General features: G+C 36.5%; 1 protein-coding gene across 5 annotated transcripts in view; it reads right to left on the bottom strand.

Moving 5' to 3' along the window:
- Positions 1-19,350, bottom strand: part of RBM27 (RNA binding motif protein 27) — a 67,087-nt gene that overhangs the window by 40,204 nt on the left and 7,533 nt on the right. For 3 of the 5 annotated variants that reach the window (XM_067732146.1, XM_067732148.1, XM_067732149.1), the window contains exons 2-7: positions 15,305-15,423; positions 12,928-13,052; positions 5,313-5,404; positions 4,451-4,644; positions 3,220-3,483; positions 1,445-1,732 (exon numbers count right to left, since the gene is read on the bottom strand). In XM_067732146.1, the coding sequence (XP_067588247.1) occupies positions 1,445-1,732; positions 3,220-3,483; positions 4,451-4,644; positions 5,313-5,404; positions 12,928-13,052; positions 15,305-15,423 (1,082 nt within the window). The remainder of the gene's footprint in view (positions 1-1,444; positions 1,733-3,219; positions 3,484-4,450; positions 4,645-5,312; positions 5,405-12,927; positions 13,053-15,304; positions 15,424-19,350) is intronic. The other 2 variants (XM_067732147.1, XM_067732150.1) reach the window with 1 other exon arrangement.

Here is a 19,350-nt window from a genome sequence, read left to right as displayed (position 1 = left end):
TTAAGACTAAAAAAACCCCAAAATTGAAAAAGTACAACTTAAATAAATTAAATGGCAACCATTTTTAAAAATAATTTGCTAACTCTTAAAACATTAAATGTCTTTGGGTAGATATTTTCTTATGCCTTTGTACACATGTAAACTGACTGCCCCAGAATTTTTTCAGTTACATTTAAAAAATTTAGTCTTATTTCTGTTTCTGCTAAACCAGCAACTGTTAAGTAAGTTGTTTTTTTTTTTTTTTTTTTGCGGACGCGCAGGCTCAGCAGCCATGGCTCACGGGCCCAGCCGCTCCACGGCATGTGGGATCTTCCTGGACCGGGGCACGAACCCATGTCCCCTGCATCGGCAGGCGGACTCTCAACCACTGTGCCACCAGGGAAGCCCCAGTTAAGTTTTTTTAAATGATCATTTTTAAACACTTCTTACTCTTAATTTTGGTGGATGTGGTAACAGCATATTGATTTTTTTTTTGAAGTCCTTATCATTGAAGAGATTCATACTGAAGTACATACTGGTGAAATGCTATGACATCTGAAATTTACTTCAGCAAAAAGAAAAAATAAGCAAAAAAATTGTGTGTGGGGAGGGGGAGGAATAAATGAGACAAAAACAGCTGAATATTGATAACCACTTAAGTTGGATGATGGTACATGGTATATTATTATTCTACATCTGTGTATATCCAAAAATTTCCATAGAGGGGAAAAGGAATGGGACGAAGGCAGTCAAAAGACACAAACTTCCAATGATAAGATAAATAAGTACTAGAGATGTAATGTACAACATGATAAATATAATTAATGCTGCTGTATGTTATATATGAAAGTTGTTAACAGAGTAAATCCTAAAAGTTCTCACCATAAGAAAAATAATTTTTTTTCCTATTTCTTTAATTTTGTACCTATATGAGATGATGGATGGTCACTAAACTTATTGTGATAATCACTTCATGATGTATACAAGTCAAATCATTATGCTGAATACCTTAAACTTAAACAGTACTGTACATCAATTATATATCAATAAAACTGGAAGAAAAAAAAGAAAATTTCCATAATAAAATGTTTTAAAGATTATTTCAATACTCTTGCAGAGAGTTTCTTTAAAGACGGAAATTTCACTGAACTACTGGCATGTTCTTTTTTTTCTGACCTCTTCAAAACACTGGCTTTCTTAAGATGCTATCAATTAGCAAGATTCTGACTCCAGGTCAATATAGATTAGACCACTATTGATAAAATTTACACTTGGAGGTACTACAAATAATGCAATGTAACACTGGATAGAAAAAAAAGAAAAACATCTTAATTATGGGAATATATTCCAAATTCTATTAATAATTTATTTTTCAAAAACTTAAAATCTAGTGTCAAGTTAGGTAAAAGGTATGGATTCTTTTAAATATAATTCTCCACTAAAGAAATATTCAACATATACTTACTTGGTATGGGAAGCACAACAGAAGGCGGAGGCTGGCCATGTCCTTGAGGAACAGGAAGTCTCATACTGTGGCCAGGACCTGGGCCTGGGCCTGGGCCAGGACCTGGACCTGGGCCTGGGCCTGGGCCTGGCATCGGAGGCATTAACATTCCAGGAGGTGGTGGAGGAGGAAGCCCAGGAGGAGGCGGAGGGAAAGGAATCATGCTTGGCAGAGCAACTTCATCAACAACCAGGGGATCATTTCCATGATCAAACTGACAAAGGTCACCAAGTACACAAAATCCTCTTTCTGTAAGAAGATAAATCTTATTATGATCTACCCAGAGTTTAGAAAACAAACAAGTCCCTGAAACACCCACCAATCTCAATTATGAGGTGTTTTTTCTCCAGGGAGTCTAAAGCCTTCTGAGTGTTACTCTGTTAACCATCGCATATCCCTGAGGTAGGGGCAGGTGTACTCTCTACTTTCTATACTGTGACACTACACTTTGTTGAGATAGCAAATAACTGGATCAAAAACAGGCTACCAACCACTATTAGATTAACCCATTCGCTACTGAGTTTTCGTAATAAAAATTCAGATATTTTAAATAACAATTTAACGAAGGTGGGGAGGGATAAGGAACTTGAATTAGATGATCTACTTTCAACTATCTACTTTCATGCTATTATTCTAAAGCAACCATTCTTGCTATATCTAGGAATTGAAACTTTAAAGTATTCAACTGAGCATTATGTACCAGGTTATTCACTGCAGCATTGTTTGTAACAGCAAAATATTTGAAACACCTCAAAAGTGCCATCAAAAAGAAACAGGTTTAAACACATTTTTGTACATACAGAATACTAAGAAGTGTAAAAAATACTGAGGAAGCTCTTTATATATTAACACAGGATGACTCCAGAAAATACTGCTAAGTGAAAAAAACATTATGCATAGTATGAATGAAGTATGAATAGTATATAGTATACTAGAATTTATGTAAAAAAGAAAGTGGGGGAAATATATGTTTTTGTTTATGTACACATGCAAAGACTATGTTTGGAAAGACACAAGAAATTGACAGCATTAAACTGTCCTTGGGAAGGAGATCTTTGTGGCTGGAAGACCAGGGTGACAGTGATTTAATGCTTGAATCATGTGATTCTATTCCCTACTTAAAAATAAATAAAATGTAAAAATATATACATTCTATATTTAGAGAAAAAATGTTATGATGTCTGTTATTTGCTTCAAATAATACAGGCCAAGGAGAAGTGGTGGAAGTATACACAAAAACAAGATTGCCCATGAGTTAACGCGAGATCATGGATACACTAGGGTTAATTATATTATTCTGTCAACTTCTGTAAATATTTAAATATTTCCATAATAAAAAATTAAAATAAATGCACGCACACACACAGCCTGATCCATTCATTCAAACGGAAAGTTAGCAAGTTAAAATTGTAAGTAGGTTATACATGCTTATTAACAAATTCCCAGGGACAAACACCACACAAAAAAATTAAAATTCCTAGTATCTACCAAAGTTTGTGGTATACTTATAGTGTTTGAAGTAACAAGAACAACAAAAAACAAACTAAAGGGTAAAATTTAAACATTCTGTTAACAAGAGCCAAACTATTACACCCAACAAGAAGCATATGCCAAAAGAGATTCTCCTCCTCATTCACCCCTTTTAATAAAATCCAGACTGTAATGAAAAGGTATGCACTACTAGCAACATTTGCTTTACTAGTACTTTGGGGTACAATATAGAAGAGAACTTTTACCATCATAATCTCTGCATCGCCTCTTTGGTGGAGGGTTTCGACCAAAAGAATTGGAAGAGCTATGATTATTATAGTAATTAGACCAACTCTCCGTTGTGTTTTCAGAGTGGTGTGCAGGTGCGATCACAGTAACAGTGCTGGGAATAGACTGTGCCCCAGAGGAATACTGCTCAGAAGAGTTCGGAGGTGGTGCAGACACAGACACGTAGGAACTCTCCAAGTCATTCCTCTCACTCTTAAACTTTGATCTTTCCCTATGTTCTGCTTCAGAGACAAAATAAAAACAAGAAACAAATAAGATCAGACATCTATGTTCTTAAACTACGTTTATTTTCTCACAGAAAAAGAAAGATGAGAATACTGAAGTAAACTTACTGAGCTGTCCATATTTCAAAGTGCTCTCATTATTAATATATCCTAAAACCAGGAACATCAACAGTGTGACATATTTTGACCAGTAACTTGTATAAAATCATCTTTTATAACATCAACATCAATACAAAATGAAGAAAGACCTGCTTCTCTACTGATATTTAATAAGAATGCTATCCAAGAACTGACTTCCAGGGCCTCCCTGGTGTTGCAGTGGTTGAGAGTCCGCCTGCCGATGCAGGGGACGTGGGTTCGTGCCCCAGTCCGGGAGGATCCCACGTGCCGCAGAGCAGCTGGGCCCGTGAGCCATGGCCGCTGAGGCTGTGCGTCCGGAGTCTGTGCTCCGCAACGGGAGAGGCCACAACAGTGAGAGGCCCACAGACCGCAAAAAAAAAAAAAAAAAAAAGAATTGACTTCCAAACTGCTATCCTGGGAGATCAGTGGTTGGGATCCCAGTAATCTACTTAAATTTCTTTCTTTTTAATTTTAAATACTCTAATCAACCTTAAAGCAAATCAATTATTTTCAGTCGGGGGTGGGGGTAGGGGAGCAGGCAACCCTCTTCTTCCAGTAACAGCTTTGTTGACTAAAGGACATTTGTTTCAATTATACAACATGACTTAAGTCTACTCACATACGATGATACACTTATGGATAGCTTTTTAGTCAAACTCCTTTAACTCCAACCTGAGACTAGAGCCTTGTCTTTAACAAAAATCAAGTTTTTTGAGATAATTCCAGATTTTACATTGTTCAAACATATTAAAGGTACAGTTACTTTTAAGGGACACTCTGGCACCCTTGTGATATAGGAAGATAAGCAACTACGGAGTTTTTTGGGGAAGGCTCATGGACCCACCAACATTCCTATTGGGATCCCGGTCTTTGCTGCGCCCCCGGCTTCGACTCCGACTTCGACTCAGGCCTCGGCTCTTACTCCGGCTCTTACTCCTGCCTCTTCTCCAGTCATACTTCTCACGGTACATTTCAGTCCGCTCATAGTACCGGTCATAGTCTCTCCACTTGCCATCGTCTCTTTTTTTCTCACGTGTCCTATAATACACAGATATGAAAGCCATATGTATGCTATAGAAACCAAGTCTGAAAACAAATCAGTAGTATGAAATATCCTCCTTGATTCACCAAAATTCATAGCTTCTATACTTTTCCAGAAACCATAAAACTACCATATAATTCCTCTAATCCGTTATATAAAAAGAAAAAAACATTCCCTTCAAGTACACTGGGTGGGAAGAAATGAAAAAAAGAGGTGAATCCAAAGTATGGGGAGGGGTAAGAGGAAAAACATATTTAAAACTAGAAAAGACAAAAGGCTCAAAACAAAGTTTTCCTAAACAAAGACTAATTTTTTGATGGTAGGCTGATGATTCAACATATAAACTGCACTACTTGTAAGAAAATGCTACAGATGATTTTAATACTGAGCACCCCTAACAAAATGGAACATTTCATTAATATTCTCTAAGGAGACTGCTCCCACCCCTGAGCTCTTGGGGAAAGCACATAATGAAGACTGTTTATAAAAGGAAGAGAAAGTATGACAAAGACAAAAAACAGAGGGAATGGAAGGAAAAACATTTTCTTTCTTTAATCAGCGTAGAGAGAGGAGTAGAGCATATGTTAAAAATCCCTTTAATGCCCTTCTACGGTAACTGAAAAGTGAGTTATACATGTCTTCCTAATTAAAAATAAACACAAACCTTCGTTCACTAGATTCTGAACGAGTCTTCTGGGGACTAGGGTATTTCTTTTTTCTGCCATCTCGTTCTTCCTCTGCTGGTTCCTGAAATACCTACATGAAAATATTCATTAGAAACAAAAAGAGTCCTTCTATAAATTATAAACCACATCCACCTGATAATCTTTCCGGCACACGAGAGGTCACAAATATACTGAAATACTGAAGTCAAATCACATCCCCAAAAGCTGGTCAACAGGAAGAAGTAAAAAAGATGCTGAAATTATTTTAACAGCAATATGTTAATTTTTAAATGCTAACTTAAGGTAGAGAATAGGAGGAAAACAGCAACTCATTCTTTAAACCGAAACAGTAAAAATAGCAAATCTCTAAGTATAATATAGTAAAATGGTGTGTGTTTTCCTAATTACAGAATATATTCACACATTAATTCATTTGAGGAGAATTTCAGATTTATTTCACAGAAAAGGTTTTGGGAACAAATGGTTAAGTTAACCACTGCTATAAAACTAAGTATTTCATGTGAATTATGGAAAAATGGTATTGGAATTACTGGAAATGTTAAGGCTTCTTTTAAAACTTAACAGTCAAGATTGACCAGAAATAGAGAACTAGTGATTCTATTATAGTTTTTAAACAGAAGTTAATCTCAAAACAAATATATGGCCTTTATCAGAGAGAAATGAAATAAAGACATTTGGAAGAGGTAAACAAATGCCCATCTAATGGAGAAGCTCATTTAAAAATACACAAATAAGCAAGTGAATGAATGGAACAGAAGATAACAATTTAGTAAAACTCAGGCAACATAAAATGGCAGCCACAGTATGGCAACCATATGGTGCTGACAAAAACACTCTACAATTATTAGACTATATTTAAAAATCATTCTTTCTACCAATTTACAGGAAATACAGAGGATGCAACCAGCAAAATCCAGAGTCAAAACTCCGTAAGACAAATGACTGAGTTTCTTCAACAAAACAAAATTTAAGGAAAAAATGAGGGTGAAGAAAGGAAGAAGAGAGGTAGATATATAGGTAAGTATGAAAGGGGAATTTAAAGATATCAAGAGACTTAAAAGACATCAACTTGGAGAACTTTTTCCTTCTTTTCGCTGTTCTGTATTTTCTAAGGTTTTTTTGATGGACATGTATTAATTCACTCTGAATTTTTCTAATTTTAGGAAACTAGTTTTCGTTTTGTTTTTTTAAATTTTTAATTTTTTGGGTGCGTTGGGTCTTCGTTGCTGCACCCAGCTCTAGTTGTGGCGAGCGGGAGCTACTCTTCGTCATGGTGCGCAGGCTTCTCACTGCGGTGGCTTCTCTTGTTGCAGAGCACAGGCTCTAGGCGTGCGGGCTTCAGTAGTTGTGGCACACGGGCTTAGCTGCTCCGCAGCATGTGGAATCTTCCCAGACCAGGGATCGAACCCGTATCCCCTGCATTGGCACGTGGATTCTTAACCACTGCGCCACAAGGGAAGTCCCGGAAACTAATTTTCTAAACTACTCTCTAATTAGTTTTTCTAATAGGAAAAACTATTCTTAAAAAGTTAAAGGAGCCAAGAGGAATAAAAACATAAAACAAAACAAAAACCTGTGCAAGAATGTTCACCGCAGCGTTATTTATGATAGGCAAAAAGTATTAACCATTTGCCTATTAATCCAAATATCCATCAACTGATGACTGGATAAAGAAAATATGATATATTCATAAAATGGGGTACTATTCATCCATGAAAAAAAAGAGAAGTACTGATACGTGCTACAACCTGGAGGAACCTTGAAAGCATTATGCTAAGTGGAAGAAGCCAGTTACAAAAGACTACATACTGTATAATTCCATTTATATGAAATGTCCAGAATAAGCAAATCCATAGAGACTGAAAATAGATTAGAGGTTGCCTGGGGTGGGGGCTAGGGAGGGAAGCACTTGGAAGGTGATGACAATGAGTATGGGGTTTCTTTTTTGGAGGATGAAAATGTTCTAAAATGGATTGTGGAGACGGCTGCACAACTCTGACTACAATAAAAATCATCACATTTGTACATTTTAAATAGGTGACTTGTAAAGTTGGTGAATTACACCTCATAAGCTGTTTAAAAAAAGTCAAAGGGCATGCACAATATGGATGAATCTCATAAAATAATGAGCTAACAAGGAAGCTAGACAAAGGACTGTATGACTTCTACATCCAGGAAGTGTCAAGTTTAGATTACAGAAGCTAAACTAATCGTTCTAATGGGTGATGGAAAACATAAAAAGATATCAAGAAATCCAAAGCAATATGGGTGAAGTCTGATTTAGCATCCTGCAGTACACTACCAAACATGATTTTAAATCTCAAGCATGGTATTTAAGTGGAGAATAAAGGAGTGCTCCCTTGCTATATAACTAAATAAAATGCTTGATTTGTACAGATAAAAAAAAAAGTCTATGTGATTCTTGTAACATAAAATGAAAAAAACAGGAGTACATGGTATTAGAAATAAGAGTAGTAGTAACCCTGGGGAGAGGGAAGGGAGAGAGAATGAGAAAGAGGGAATTTTTTTTTAAAAAAAAAGGCAGTTCAACGAACTTGATTTAGATCTTGATTCAAACAAATGGGGAAAAAATGGACATTTATGAACAAATAGAAATTTAAACACTAAGTATCTGATGACATTAAGAAGTTACAGTTATTTTTATACACGATAAGAATACTTGGGCTTCCCTGGTGGAGCAGTCGTTAAGAATCCGCCTGCCAATGTAGGGGACATGGGTTCGAGCCCTGGTCCAGGAAGATCCCACATGCCGCGGAGCAACTAAGGGCTCGTGCACCACAACTACTGAGCCTGCACGCTAGAGCCCAAGAGCCACAACTACTGAGCCCACGTGCCACAACTACTGAGCCTGTGTGCCACAACTACTGAAGCTTGCATGCCTAGAGCCCATGCTCCGCAACAAGAGAAGCCACCACAATGAGAAGCCCGCGCACTGCTACGAAGAGTAGCCGCCGCGCGACACAACTAGAGAAAGCCCGTGAGCAGCAACAAAGACCCAACCCAGCCAAAAATAAATAAAATAAAAAAATTTTTTTTAAAAAAAGAAAGAATACTTGAGGGCTTTAAAGATATAACCTTTTAGAGATACCTGCTAAGTATTTACAGATGAAATAATATGATGTCAGGAATTTGTTTAAAAATAATTTAAGAGGATCGAAAGTAGTTGAAGGTACAGAAAAAGACTGCCCACGGATCTATAATTATTGAAGAGGAAATGAGGGCTTCATGGGGACTCATTACATTTTGCCTTCTTTCAAGCATTTTCATAATAAAAACTTTTTATATAAGTTAAACAAAAATAATCTGTATTCTTTTCTATTTTAAATAAAATTTCCAGAACTTCCTGAGGTAAGGATATGTTTTTCCACAATTATGTAAAACTTTTACTCTGAAATGAGTTACACGGCACTAAACTGTCATATTTTTCCTGAACTAATATGAAGTATATGTAAAGACTTCATACTCCAAAACCTCTTACCTACTTTGAGCCTAGTATTCTAAGAATATGAAAAGTAAATTTCTTTATGGAATGAGATTATGACCAGACATGCTAATTTTAAAAGTTTTTCTTCTATGTTGTCCACCTGACTTAAATTCTTCTACCTCACATCTTCTTTTAGAAGTCTGATCATTACACACATATTTAAGACTTTTTAATTATTTATTATCTTCGTCTATCAGGGCTATACAAGTCTGAAAGCCTCCATTCCACTGGACCATTTTAGATATAAAAGTATACTAAACAGGTATGTGGATGAGGCAGGATTGGCCCTGGATTGATGAGCTGCTGGGGTGATGAATACTGGGAATTCATTAAATTATTCTGTCTCCTTTTGATGTGTACCGAAAAGTCTCTAAAACAGGGTTGTTGTTTTTTTTAATTAAGTGAAATAAAGGTACTTTCAGAAAAACCAAACAGGGGAAAAACTGTGCCAGAGGCTCTCATATTTCCAGTCATAAATCCATGCAGTGGGTCTAAGAAAAACTGCCTTCTAACGTTTCAGATGATTGTGATATACTGTGAATAAGGAATTATAATATCAAAGATCCACTATTTTCATGATTATTCTTTTGTATGTTCATGAACTCAGACAGACAGGGTAAAGGGTTTGATGACAGCTAATTATAACCACAGCAAATTCAGAAGTGATTTTCCAAATGCAGATAGAACACACTGTGCTTCATAAATTATGGCACATATATACCAAGTGTTTTTCCAGCCCCAGGATGAGTTGTGCCAATGATCCAACTTCTCTCACCCGGTTCCCTGTGTGACCAATAGTTTTATTGTAAAACTGATGGTACCGTGTAGCTGGGGACCAAGGGAGAAAGTTAAAACAGCTAGTCCTCAGAGTTGCTCCCGTGCTCAGAGCAACTGCATCAACTGAGCACAGACCAGAAAAAGAGATAATTAGCCAAAGACAGTGCTACCTCAAATCCCCTTCCTTCAATGTTATCTAACAATTACTGTAAACTATTATATTTACACACTATTCTACAAGCTATTATTTGTTAGTAATGACAATTAAGTTACGTATAAAAGCTTAGAAAATGGGGAAAATGCCAGACAGCATCATTTGGGGTAGTTATACATATACAGAAGCTGAAATCCATTTTTCATAATTTTCAAAATTAGAATTTACTACAAAGATACAAAATGAAATAGTGCAACAATTTGGTTTTTTTAAACTGTTCTTTCAAAACTCAAAACAATGCAATTTTCCTCATATTCAAATGAGCTGTCTTTCAAACAGACACTTCCAATCCACTGACCTTCAATGACTGTAAAAAAGGACATACGCTGCAAAAATTTTAACTTATTATAAAAAGATTTAACATATACCTTTTTTTAAGTTCCCTGACCAGGGATTGAACCCACACCCTCGGCAGTGAAAGCGCGGAGTCCTAACCACTGGGGAGCCAGGAATTCCCTAACCTATACCTTAAACCAAAAATTATACACTATCAAGTATGGAAGTAAAGTTTCTTCCTATTTCAATTACTTGAAGAAACATACTGGGAGCCCCTTCTTTTTTTTTCTTTTTTAATTGATGTATAGTTGATTCATAATGTTGTGTTAATTAGTGCTGTATAGCAAAGTGACTCAGTTATACATATATATATATTCTTTTTTTAATATTCTTTTCCATTATGGTTTATAATAGGATATTGAGTATAATTCCCTGTGCTATACGGTAGGGCCTTGTTGTTTATCCATTCTATATATACAAGCTTACATCTGCTACCCCCAACCTCCCAATCCACCCCCCCAGCCCCCTTCCCCTTTGCAACCACCAGTCTGTTCTCATGTCCATGATGCTGTTACTGTTTCATAGATAGGTTCATTTGTGCCATATTTTAGATTCCACATATAAGTGATATCATACGGTACTTGTCTCTCTTTCTGACTTACTTCACTTAGTATGATAATCTCTAGCTGCATGCCCCTTCTATTTTAAAAAGACTTTACGAGACAACTAGAGAGCATGAGCCAAAAACAAAAAAGTGACAGTAATCTCAAGTGATCTTTTTTTTTTTAAATTTTTTTGCGGTATGAGGGCCTCTCGCTGTTGTGGCCTCTCCCGCTGCAGAGCACAGGCTCCGGACGCGCAGGATCAGGGGCCATGGCTCACGGGCCCAGCCGCTCCGCGGCATGTGGGATCCTCCCAGACCAGGTCACGAACCCGTGTCCCCTGCATCGGCAGGCGGACTCTCAACCACTGCACCACCAGGGAAGCCCAAGTGATCTTAATTAAGTATAGCTACATTTTGTTTTCTTTTAATGTTGGATCAGTTCAATCAAGCTAGCATTTAAAACTGTATCAAAGAGACTTCCCTGGTGGTCCAGTGGATAAGCCTCTACGCTTCCACTGCAGGGGGCACGGGTCCAATCCCTGGTCTGGGAAACTAAGATCCCGCGTGTTGCATGGTGTAGCCATAAAAAAAAAAAAAAAAAAAAAAAGAGGATAAAAATGTATCAGAAATGACAACTAAATGCAACATGTGATCTTCAGAATGAATCCTGTACTGGAGAGAAAAAAAAACATGCTATAAAAAAGAGACTCTGTTGGGTCGATTGACAAAACTGGAAAACAGTAGAAGAAGACAGTAGATTAAAGTGTTTTATTGATGTTAGGGGACTTCCCTGGTGGTCCAGTAGCTAAGACTCCATGCTCCCAATGCAGGGGGCCTGGGTTCAATCCCTGGTCAGGGAACTAGATCCTGGATGCCACAACTAAGAGTTCGCATGCCGCAACAAAAAGATCCCACAAGCCACAATGAAGATCCTGCATGCCGCAATTAAGACCCAGTGCAGCCAAATAAATAAATAAATATTTTTTTAGAAGTGTTTTATAGGTGTTAAACTTACTGAAACTGATAACGGTACTAAAGCCATCTAAGAGAATATCCTTATTCTTATGAAATACACAGAGTATTTGGGGATCAAGGGTCATGATGTATCTGACTTACCCCCAAATGATTCAGAAAAAATAGTTCTGGGTGAGGATATATAAAGAGAGCAAACAGGGCAAATCTTCAATAGATGAATCCAGGTAGATGACAAACAGGTGTTTTGGGTAGTATTCTTTTAATTTTTCGGTTTAAAATTATTCCCAAATAAAAAGTTTATTAAATAGTTATAACAAAAACAAAAGTTGGGAAATACCTCTATATAATAACCAACATTTATGTGCCAGGCACTGGACTAGGGTGTGGGGTGGGGGGTGGTGTATAAATCTCATTTAATCCTCAATGAGATAAGTACTACTATGATCATCATTTTGCTGACGTGAAAATGAAACAAAGAATAACTTATTTTAAAGCTACTATTTTAATTCATACAGCCTAATTTTGGAGCCCATATTCTCATCATGTAATACTAAATACTATGACATCTATATAAAAAAAGAATTACAAATGAACTCCGTAAAATTTCCTCCTTGGTTCAAACAATTAGACTACCATCTAAATCATGTTTTTATACTTCAACACTGTAAAAACATTTATTTTCCTTTTCTTTCCTATGTTGAAAGTGATGTTTATAATTCCATTAACTAAAAAAAACTATATGGTTAAAAAAGAAGAAATGGTTTCTCTTCACATGGAAATGATGTAATGATTTCTCTTGAGGTTTCATTAATACTTTACTTTCAGTCAAGCCTATTTTTTTTTTTTAATTTTATTTTATTTTTTGGCTGCGTTGGGTCTTTGTTGCTACGCAGGCTCTCTCTACTTGCAGTGAGCGGGGGCTACTCTTCGTTGCGGTGTTTCTCATTGAGGTAGTCAAGCCTATTTTTAACCAAGTTTTCTTTTTCTAAAAGTCACTGGAAAAGATTTCCCTGAACTCCTCAATATTACTAAAATATTTCTTGTAACACTAAACAAGCTATCTGAAATTCTTCCAACTCCTCAAGTCCAAGGAACTAAGAAGCCCTGATAAAGAATCTGCACCATGCCCAAAACCCAGAAACTTCCATCAAGAGAGCTCTAAAGAGGCCAACTACCAGCTAAGAATGATACTGGTAATAAGATCTAAGAAGCGCCCACAGGCAAAAGAAAACTCTGCATTACCTCTTCTTTAACTTCTTCTTTTTCTTGGACTGGTGGTTTTGGCTCAGGCTTAACTGGTTCCAAAGGTGGAAGGTAGTTCTTAGTATAGAGACTTTCAAATAGTTTATCCACAAAACCTGAAGTCTCTAGGAGAAGAAATAATATGTGTTACACAAACAAACACCAAAAGTTTGACAACACTATTGGCAAAGCTGAGGAAAGTGGGACACCTCATACGTTGCTGGTGGAACTAAAAATGAGCCTAACCCTTATGGGGGAGAACCCCTCTTCTGGGTTTTAAAACCCTTTGAACATACTTGCACATGTACAGAATGTTTTATATGCAAGATTGCTTGTTTGAGTATGTAAAAGATTGGATACAACCCAAATGTCCATGAATAAGAAACTATTTAATAAATTATATGACAACTGAACAGAACAGAGTGGCTATAAAAAGAATGCGTACTGATAATATCAACTCTCAAAGATATGATTAAATATTTTATCTATTTATATTTGCATTAAAAAAAACCCTGAAAGGACATAAAAATGACAAGTTGTGCACTGGAGGTGGGAAGGGAGCAGATGAGGTGAGAGAGACTTCATGGCATATCATTATATTGTTAGATTAAATGTACTGCCTACTCAAAAATTTAATTAAAAATATTTTTAACTCAGTTGAAAAATAAACTTTGATATGAGAAGTGATATGAAAATATCATTTTGTGTTTTACTTAAGGGATGCTCTATTTTATAACTCTTCAGACTAATTGAATGGGGAGGAACAGATGAATTTATTACAAATTAAATGTCAAAATATTTATATTATGTTATTCAAACCAAAGTTAAATCACTTTCATTGGTCCTACCCCTCAGGAACAGCTAAAGAGCATATCAGAAGTACAACACAGACTCTGCTTACACTGCAACTATTACACATTTTACATAAATAGCTATTTCTAAAATGTCAAATTAATTTTTCTTCAGAAAAGTATCTTTTCATAAACTTTTTTATGCTATTAATTTGTGCAGTAAGCATTTTCCATGATTATAAAATTGTGAGCTCTTGTTACACATAACTTTAAGACAAATTAATCAGACCGTTCAAAAGTCTTCATGTTCAGAAGACCTTCTTCATATGCTTCTGTATTTCTAAAGCATTTTTTAAAACATGTACTACTTTTGTAATTTAAAAGACATATATCATTACTATCTTTAATTAAAACTAAGTAATATAAATTAATACATTTAGAAAAGAAAATACTCATCGGTACTGGAAGAATCCTGTGTTAGATTTATTATGTATAAAAAGCCTTAAAAATGCCCCCCAAAATATGTAATCCTGTGTTTTAGATTGAGAAGCCCTATTTACTATCTTTTCTTTCTCAGTAAATATTTGAGTTAAAGGGTATCGTCTCATCACCAACAGCTAGATCAACTAGTAAGTATGAATTATCCACATTCCTGTTTGTCCATTCAACAATATTTACTGAGTATCTTCTACATGCCAAGCCTGTAGGTTCTGAGTCACCAATCTCAACAAATGGAAAGACAAAGGGGAGGTGGGGAAAGAGATACACATAGATAAACAGACAAATAAACATATAACATGACAAGGAGTAACAAGTGCCATGAAAAAAAAAATAAATAAAGCAAGGCTGGGAAGAAGAGAGAGTGATTAGGGGTATGGGGTATACTATATTGTATACAGGATGCTCAGGGGAAACCACTCGAGAAGATGACATTTGAGAAGAGACCAGAAACCATAAGAAACCATGTTTCAAGCAAGGGTAAACAGTGTTCAAAAGCCCTGAGCTGGGAACATGTCTGCCATGCTGAAAAAACAGCAAGGTAGTCAATGTGGCTAGAATAGAAAAAGTGAGGGGGAATGGTAGGAGATGAGGTCAGAGAAGCAGCAGAGAGGCCCCTAGTAAGCTCCGCAGACTACGGACAAGACTTTGATAAGATGATGAAGTTAAAGACACAAAGAGAAGAGGATCATGCCCATTTCTTCTTGGATATCAAGAAGCCCCGGCCAGGAAGAAGAAAAACAGATACCTTCATTGTCCTAATAAACAGTAAGAATAAGCAACTTCATTATCCTTAAATTGCTACCCCTCAACCACCAACCAGGCTCTACCACAAGCTGCAAGGGATTCATTCACCTAAAAAGCACTTGAGTTACCACTGCCTCAATATAGGAGAAGCAGAGAAGGAAAGGGAAAAAAAGTTTTGCCAAAATACACAATAAATAATTAAGCATGAATAGGTATATTCAAGTATTTAAAGGACCCTGACCAATTTCCTTCCTTTCAAGCTTTATCTTCAAGATTTTATCAGGAAGTTTTAAATTTAAAATCTTTACTTAAATACTTGGTTGAAGGCCTATAATAATTACCTTTTTGTAAAAATACGTCAAGTTGATCGGCACAAAAGGCTTTCAATTCTTTCTCAGGTTTGTCCTTCTTGACCAGTGCTACAACATAGTTGGCTAAGGCTGATGGGTCAGCATCACATCTAGTTAAACAAAGAGAAAACAAAAATTTTTAAACATTTTTTTCAAACACTGATGTCATTAATGAAGTCACCCCTATCTTAGAAAGCTTCAAGCCAAAAACTTTATTTTAAAAAGTGACTGCAAACAAAGGCGACTATTTTAACAAAGAGCATATATATAGTACAAGTAAGTTTTTCTTTTTCTGCTTATTCTTATAAAATAATTTGTCTCCTATTTTCAATGTTCTAATCATACTCAGAATTTTGGACCAAATCTACATTTATTTGCTCTCAGTGGTAATAGGGAAAGAGTGGCAACGGACCCTTAAGTTGCAGCTTGACTCCCAGCCTGCAGAAGCACTATCAGTATCCTCAGGAACTATTGGTTCCACATGATCAATGAGGAAGAAGCAGGGAAAGTGTGATGCGACAGCTTTCCCCATTCCCTATAACCCCAAGCACCAACATCTAAAAATGGCAATCAATTTCCACTACTAATCTTCTCAGTGAGTATCTTAAGGATCTTTTTAAGATAAAAAGTGAGAACACAAGAAGGATGTCACCTTAAATTTTATTGGCAAACACTTCAGCAGCTATAAGCAAGAAAGAAAAGATCTGGGAGAACAGAAAGGACAAGAGAAGTGGTGAAAGGGCAGCAGAGATAACCTTTGTCTACATCACTTTTTCTTTTTTTTCTAGTCAGTAGTAGTAACCTGACTTTGACATTCAAAATTATCTCCTATGCCAGGGCAGCACATGATCCTTGAGTAGCAATTTGCCAGACTTAACATTTTATATATATTACATGAAATAGAAAGTTTCCATTTTATAAAAAATATTTAGGGCTTCCCTGGTGGCGCAGTGGTTGAGAGTCCGCCTGCCGATGCAGGGGACACGGGTTCGTGCCCCAGTCCGGGAAGACCCCACATGCCGCAGAGCGGCTGGGCCCATGAGCCGTGGCCGCTGAGCCTGCGCTCCGCAATGGGAGAGGCCACAACAGTGAGGGGCCTGCGTACCGCAAAAAAAAAAAAAAAAAATTATACACACACTTATATATTTATATTCTATTTTCCCCATAAATGTACACTTAAGTAACATATCCTTTGTGGCTTCACAGCACTGTTGTGAAGGTAAAATGAAAAAATTCAGAATGACAGTAAATAAAATCATTATGCAAGCAAAGTGATCATATCCCTATAATACACTATTCAAATCTAACTAATCTTATTCTATAATCCTTGGGCCTCTACCATCAATCAGAAAGTTAAAAAGTTTCAGTTCAAGGTATCAATCACATTTCCAATAACTTTATGAGATTACTAAATAAAAAACAAGCACCAGCACCCTTACTTCCTTTCTAGTGTAATGTATACTTTTAAAATTAATAATTCCAATAAAATAGCAGACTTTTTCATTGTCAATATTAACACTGTTTCAGGCAAGGCTGGTTCTTTAAATATCCATGCTCATTTATGTACCAAATTCTAAGAGAGCAAATTGCAATTTTGTCAATTTTACAAAACTCAAAACTATAAAAAAAAAAGATGGGCAAAGGTCAAAGTGCACTAGGAGTATAAGTACACAGATGATGAGCTACATGTTAATTAAAAGAAAGCTGGAATTTTTAAGTAAAAACTATTACATTTTGGAGAATTATGAACAGATTACCTTAGTAAATCCAACTGCTAAATTCTAAAATGGATATATAGCATTTCCACTTTCAAAAAATGTTACCCGGGCTTCCCTGGTGGCACAGTGGTTGAGAGTCCACCTGCCGATGCAGGGGACACGGGTTCGTGCCCCGGTCCTGGAAGATCCCACATGCTGCGGAGCAGCTAGGCCAGTGAGCCATGGCCACTGAGCCTGCGTGTCTGGAGCCTCTGCTCCGCAACGGGAGAGGCCACAACGGTGAGAGGCCCGTGTACCACAAAAAAAAAAAAAAAATGTTGCCCATGCCATGCCAACCTTGGCACCTCCATAAACACCTTAAAATAGAGATGTGTAGATAGACTTCATTTCACTCCTGAGGACAGTAAGACCTTTGATCAGTATAGTTCTAATCAACATTCAAATGGAGGAGAGGAAAAAGAAATTACATCTCTACCTTTACTTAGAAAGTTCAGATCCTGGATAAGGAAGATATTCTAAACACAGAGAGAAAGGATTTTTTTAAATAAGTAAGAATGGAAGAAAAGAAGCAATGTTATTTTCCCCAATGTTATAGGGACCTTCAAGGAGTCTCACGACCTAACAGGTATTAACACTGGGTAAGGATATAAAGTATCTAGTGAGAAACAGGCAAAACTCAGATTACTGGATATATGAGGTGAGTTAAACAAACCCAGATATCTTATACATATATTTAGTATTCAGACTCTGAAAAACAAATGCAGAGTTAGGCTGCTTCTGATGAAATACTTCTTGATGTGACAGTGTTAAAACTCAAGATGGGGGACTTCCCTGGTGGCGTAGTCATTAAGAGTCCGCCTGCCAATGAAGGGGACACGGGTTCGAGCCCTGGTCCGGGAGGATCCCACATGCCGCGGAGCAAATGAGCCCGTGCACCACAACTACTGAGCCTGCGCTCTAGAGCCCGCGCTCTGCACCAAGAGAAGCCACCACAATGGGAAGGAAGCCCGTGCACCACAACTAGAGAAGGCCTGCGCGTAGCCAAAAAACCTCAAGATGAATAGTTACAAGAAGGTAAAAAAGTAGAAAAAGACTAGACACCAAGAAAAAAGAGTGATCACAGATTCTAAATATTTGTTTAATGTGAGTGAACAACTGACTGTTAATAACTGATAGTTAGAATTCTGCACCAAATACAAAAGCATGTTTACAGACAAAGGAATGGGACCATTTAAATTTAACAGCTCCTAATATGTACCCATAAATGCACTGTGAAGGAAATTGCCAGTCTGAAATAATGAGTCATGTTGAAACTTAAATACATTAGGGAGTTTTTTGCTGTAATTTTCTATACCTTTATGATTGCTCTTATTTATTCTTTCATCACCACTTACCATATAATCTTTAAAAACGGACAATTACAATACAGTAGCAGCTATGGTACCAATACTAATAGTAGCCCAACAAGACTTCCAGAAGTGTGTCACAAAAATCTGAGCATGGTTAAGATCCTTGATAGGATCAAATGCAGGGCCACTTCCTACTTCTCTTACACAAAAAGCACTACCCAAGAAGAGTATTTAAAACCTTTTAGCTCTTCATTTGTAACCAACACTTATGGAAATTCATTTCTGTTTAACTACAGGGACAAGTACATTTTGGAAAGAAAGACATTTTAAAATTCTGGAGCCATGGCTATGTTAAATACACACGTTTCTAGACAAAAAGGGGCTTCCATTATAACAAAGAGATTAGAAAAGGTAATAATATCCACCTAAAATTACTATTCTACTATAGTCTTTAAAAGACCCTAACAGCATAATCAATCAATTATTATTCATTTTATAGATACCTAAATCTGTAAATATGTAAAGACAAATCATGTGATCCATTCAAGAGCAGGCAGACAGCTTACCTGTGGAACTAAAACTCAGCTGCAATTCCATGCAAGTAAAATCTATCACAGCATATACATTTTACTAATGTTTATCTGCACAACAAATTAATGTGTTATAAGTCTCAACCAATAATCACCTTTCAGTTAAAATAAAGAACCAACAAAAGAAATTTCCTAAGTTTAATGGGAGTTACAAATGAGGATTCCTTAAAATTCACATCTTGCATAATAATGTCCTAAGAACGTTTCAATTATCTATCTTTTAATTTAAAAAATAAAAATTGACTAGAATTAATTTTTATTAGGGGAAGTGAACAGAAATATTGTCCTAAAAATCTCTTATCTGTAAAAACCTCAAATTTGTCTTTTTCCTTCTAAATGAAATCTCCATTGCAGGTTCTGACACATCTACTGAGCTAGCA

This window comes from Pseudorca crassidens, chromosome 3 (genome assembly GCF_039906515.1).
Source record: "Pseudorca crassidens isolate mPseCra1 chromosome 3, mPseCra1.hap1, whole genome shotgun sequence".
Taxonomy (NCBI): Eukaryota; Metazoa; Chordata; class Mammalia; order Artiodactyla; family Delphinidae; genus Pseudorca; species Pseudorca crassidens.
Note: the sequence above shows the minus strand (reverse complement) of the source record. Positions and strands in the feature narration are given on the sequence as shown.